At 38.7% G+C, this 3,665-nt stretch overlaps 1 protein-coding gene across 1 annotated transcript in view; it reads right to left on the minus strand.

The window, feature by feature from the left end:
- PAPPA2 (pappalysin 2) overlaps positions 1–3,665 on the minus strand; it is a 288,812-nt gene that overhangs the window by 52,365 nt on the left and 232,782 nt on the right. Inside the window, exon 17 of the mRNA XM_007454744.1 lies at positions 1,249–1,417. Within this exon, the coding sequence (XP_007454806.1) occupies positions 1,249–1,417 (169 nt within the window). The remainder of the gene's footprint in view (positions 1–1,248; positions 1,418–3,665) is intronic.

Consider the following 3,665-nt stretch of genomic DNA (forward strand, 5'->3'; position numbering starts at 1 on the left):
CCCCCCCCCCCCCCGCAAAGAAAAAGTCAAGACAAGTTTTTGCTGTTTTGTTGTGAAGGAATCATGAACAATTTTGTCATTAATAAAATTCATTAACAATGTGTTTTCCTTTGGATGTAAGGATACGGTGAGCTATCAACAGTAGCCCATGTATTCGGAGATAGTTTTTGGAATTTTTTTCCTCAATGGTGTTGTTTTGCATTGATCCATTCATACTATCCCACAGATGCTGCTTGTGGCAAATGTCAGATTTTTTTCAATATGAGTTTGAGCCCGTAAAACTATTTCATAATTTTTCTGGAGGTGCTTTTTGCCTTTTTGCTTGAATGGAGACATCATAGATGCTTTTGATATATTACCAAAGTTCTAGTCCCTTTCTCCACATGTATGCTGGTTTGTTTAACTCTTGGCTTCACATCCCCAGCAATCACAAAGTATAATATAGGCAGAACACAGAGAGTAGCACTAACTCACAAACCCCAAGAAAGTAAGATTTTAGAATTAACAATAACTCTCCCTTCATCTGGCCAACTCCTTGACTCCTTAAACAATCAGTGCAAACAGATGTGTTGATTTCTAAGGGGTCTCATTTCATGGAGTATTCTTTTCAAATCTGTCCTGCAGTGTTTACCTTGGAGTACTGGACGCTGAGATAAAGGCATGTTCCAGGAGAGCAGTCAAGGTCATTGATCTTTGCCTAGGAAGTCTGCTTAACTTCCTGTCTCGTGTATGTGTGTGGTACTTGAAAAGATTCTAAAATAAAATTGATTTTAGTCACATAACCGTGGTAAGACTGTGGTTGTTGTTTGAGACCTCTCACGCCACGATCCTAGGGAGAATAATAGTCAAACAGCACATGCGGCTTTGCCTTTGCTGAGGAATTCGTGTTTCTGTTCAGGACTCTGTTCTATTAAAAAGTGTAATACCAGCATTTCTAGCCAAGTTAGATCAGAGGAAATCACACTGCCAGATCAGAATCCCAGCATTTTTGCAATTTACCCAGGTACCCAACCCATTAGGTTGTTCTTCTTATCCAAGAGGAAGTTCTGAAGTCAGGAGAGAATATTCCAAAAACGTGGCCTCTTCTGAATTCCCTATCAAATAATATCAACACCCCTGGTTAGAATCCCAGCTTGGTAAGGCCCTGCCTGTTGCAATTCATTTAGATCATTTCTACGGAACATTCTTGGATTGGTCACCAAGACTAGAGCACAACCTGATCCAAAATAAAGTTCAAGTCATCCTTACCCTTTTACTTTCCTCGTTACAGTTGAGCACACACTGGCTGTTGAGCTCAAAGCCGTTGGTGCATTCATACATGCCTTCAAAGACAGGAGATGGGGGCTCACATACCACTGGGACGCAGCTGCCTTGCTCCCAGATTCCATCTTCCAGGCACTGGATCTTCAGGAACTTGCTGATAAGACATAAAGCAAAACAGCCCATCAAAATCCCTCAAGGAGGTTATGGGAGAAGACTGGACCCTCAGTAACATGGGCTAAGGATTAGCAAATAGACAGGGGCAGTTGGGTCTCGTTAGCCAAATGTCATACCTCTCTAGTCTAATTTCTAAGTCATGGAAGTAAAAATAGTAATGTGCACGTAATAGCAGTGATCACGTTAGCTGTTATATAGTAATATTTTGTATATTACTCTCCAGAGAGTTTTTATAACTATCAGAGCAGCATCTAGACTTTTTCATTTGTGTTTTCATTAAGCTCTTCATCTTGGAGCAGTCTCACACCCAAGTGCACTTGGAAATACCTGGTAGGATGGAGCACAGAAATGATTATCACACACTCAGGGGACTAAACAGAAGTCATCTGAGGATCATCAGTGTTAATGTGGTAATGTAATCAATAAAGCTGCCAATATTTATTGGTTCTCCAAAGAGGGGAGAAGGTACAGCAGTAGGGGTCTTCTTAAAACAGAGGCTCTTACCCTGAACTTCAGAAGAGCAAGAGCCTCACTGGAAATTACTATGGCCATTTTGTTTGCTTACAAGTCCATTTTTTTCTGGGAAAGCATTCATAGCTTTCGTGAGATTCTCTGAGTAGACACGACTCAACAGTGTCCTGGAAGAACTGCCCTTCCTTCGCATGCACAGGTGTGGCCTCCAACCAAAGAGACTGCATTTGTGGTGGACAGTAGTCAACAGAATTAGGTTTTGCTGCTGCAAACTCCATCCCATTCCCCTTCTAACTCACTGCCAAACTGAATGTGCTGTCCATTTTGCTGTTTTAATGCATCCACTTCTGATTCAGAACATAAGATAAGTTTGTGATTCTAAAATAGAAATAATCCTTTGACCCCGGATTCAACCACATGGTGGCCTTAAATTTTTATTTTCCAGTATCACGATGTTCTTTTTAAATTTAAATATGCCCACCATCTACACACATTTAATGGACTATCATACTTTTATGCAATGACCCCTGCATGCTTCTCCAGTATTCTAACATTATACTAGTACAACATTTATCACATTATTTTATACATGTGTACATGTCTGCCTTTCCCACTAGGTTGGAAGCTGCCTGAAGGCAAGGACTGTGTTTTATTCTTGCTTTTAATTCCCAAGAACTAAAAAAACAATCTGTCTTATATTAGGCATTAATCAAATATTTGCCAAATTGAATTATTTAACCCAAATTCACAGTGTGTTAGGCACACTGCACAGCACATTATATATTTTAACAAAGTGAACCATCAGAATATCCCTAATGAAATAGTATTATTATTCCCATTTTATAGATAAACATACTCAGAGACGTTAAATAATTTGACCAAGATCCTACAGCACAGAATGCAGCTGATTTCAAAAAATTTAAATAAATTTTAATAGTTTAACATATTTTAACAATATCCACTTAGATATTCGTGAAGGAGTATTTAACTTATTATTAAATAGTTATTTAGATTCATACCTTTATTCCCAGTAATATTTTAGGATAGAAATCTGATTTTATGACTGGAATTCTTTAGCATCATAGTTTATGTGGACATATATCTACTATCTGTTAATAATAAATACTATTTTTGAGCTGTATTTCAGGTGTTTGGAAAGACACCTACATACATTATTTCACTGAATCCCCCACACAGCATTTAAAGGTAAATATTATTATCCACATTTCAGAGAAGGAAACTGAGCCTGAGAGATTTAAAGCTAGCTCAAAGATCCACAGTAAAAGCTGCAGAGAGGACTTGGACCCAGGTCGTCCTGCTGCCGAAGCCTGTGGTCCTTCCTGGGTCAGGTTCAGCTGCACCTCTTATGCTATACAATCCACTTTGAATATCGGTAATGTCTCTATCCTACTGAACAGCCCTTTATCCAGATGCCACATTTATAAGTGTGACCAAAAAAGGAAGATTCATTTGAAATTTTTGCATTGAGTACTAAATTATGTATAGAAAATTGCACAACTCAGTATATAGCTCAAGAAATTTTTACATGTGAACACACCTGGGTGATCACCACTCAGATCAAGGTACAGAGAATTTCCAGCCCCCGTAGAAATCCCTCTTCTCAGCTGAACCTTCCCACACCCCTGCAACCCACACTCTTCTGACTTTCATCAGCTTAGATTCATTTTGCCTGTTCTTAAACTTTATATAAATGAAATCACACAGTGTGTACTCTTTAGTATAAGGCTTCTTTCCCT

The sequence above is a fragment of the Lipotes vexillifer genome, unplaced genomic scaffold, assembly GCF_000442215.2.
Source record: "Lipotes vexillifer unplaced genomic scaffold, Lipotes_vexillifer_v1.1 scaffold220, whole genome shotgun sequence".
Classification (NCBI taxonomy): domain Eukaryota; kingdom Metazoa; phylum Chordata; class Mammalia; order Artiodactyla; family Lipotidae; genus Lipotes; species Lipotes vexillifer.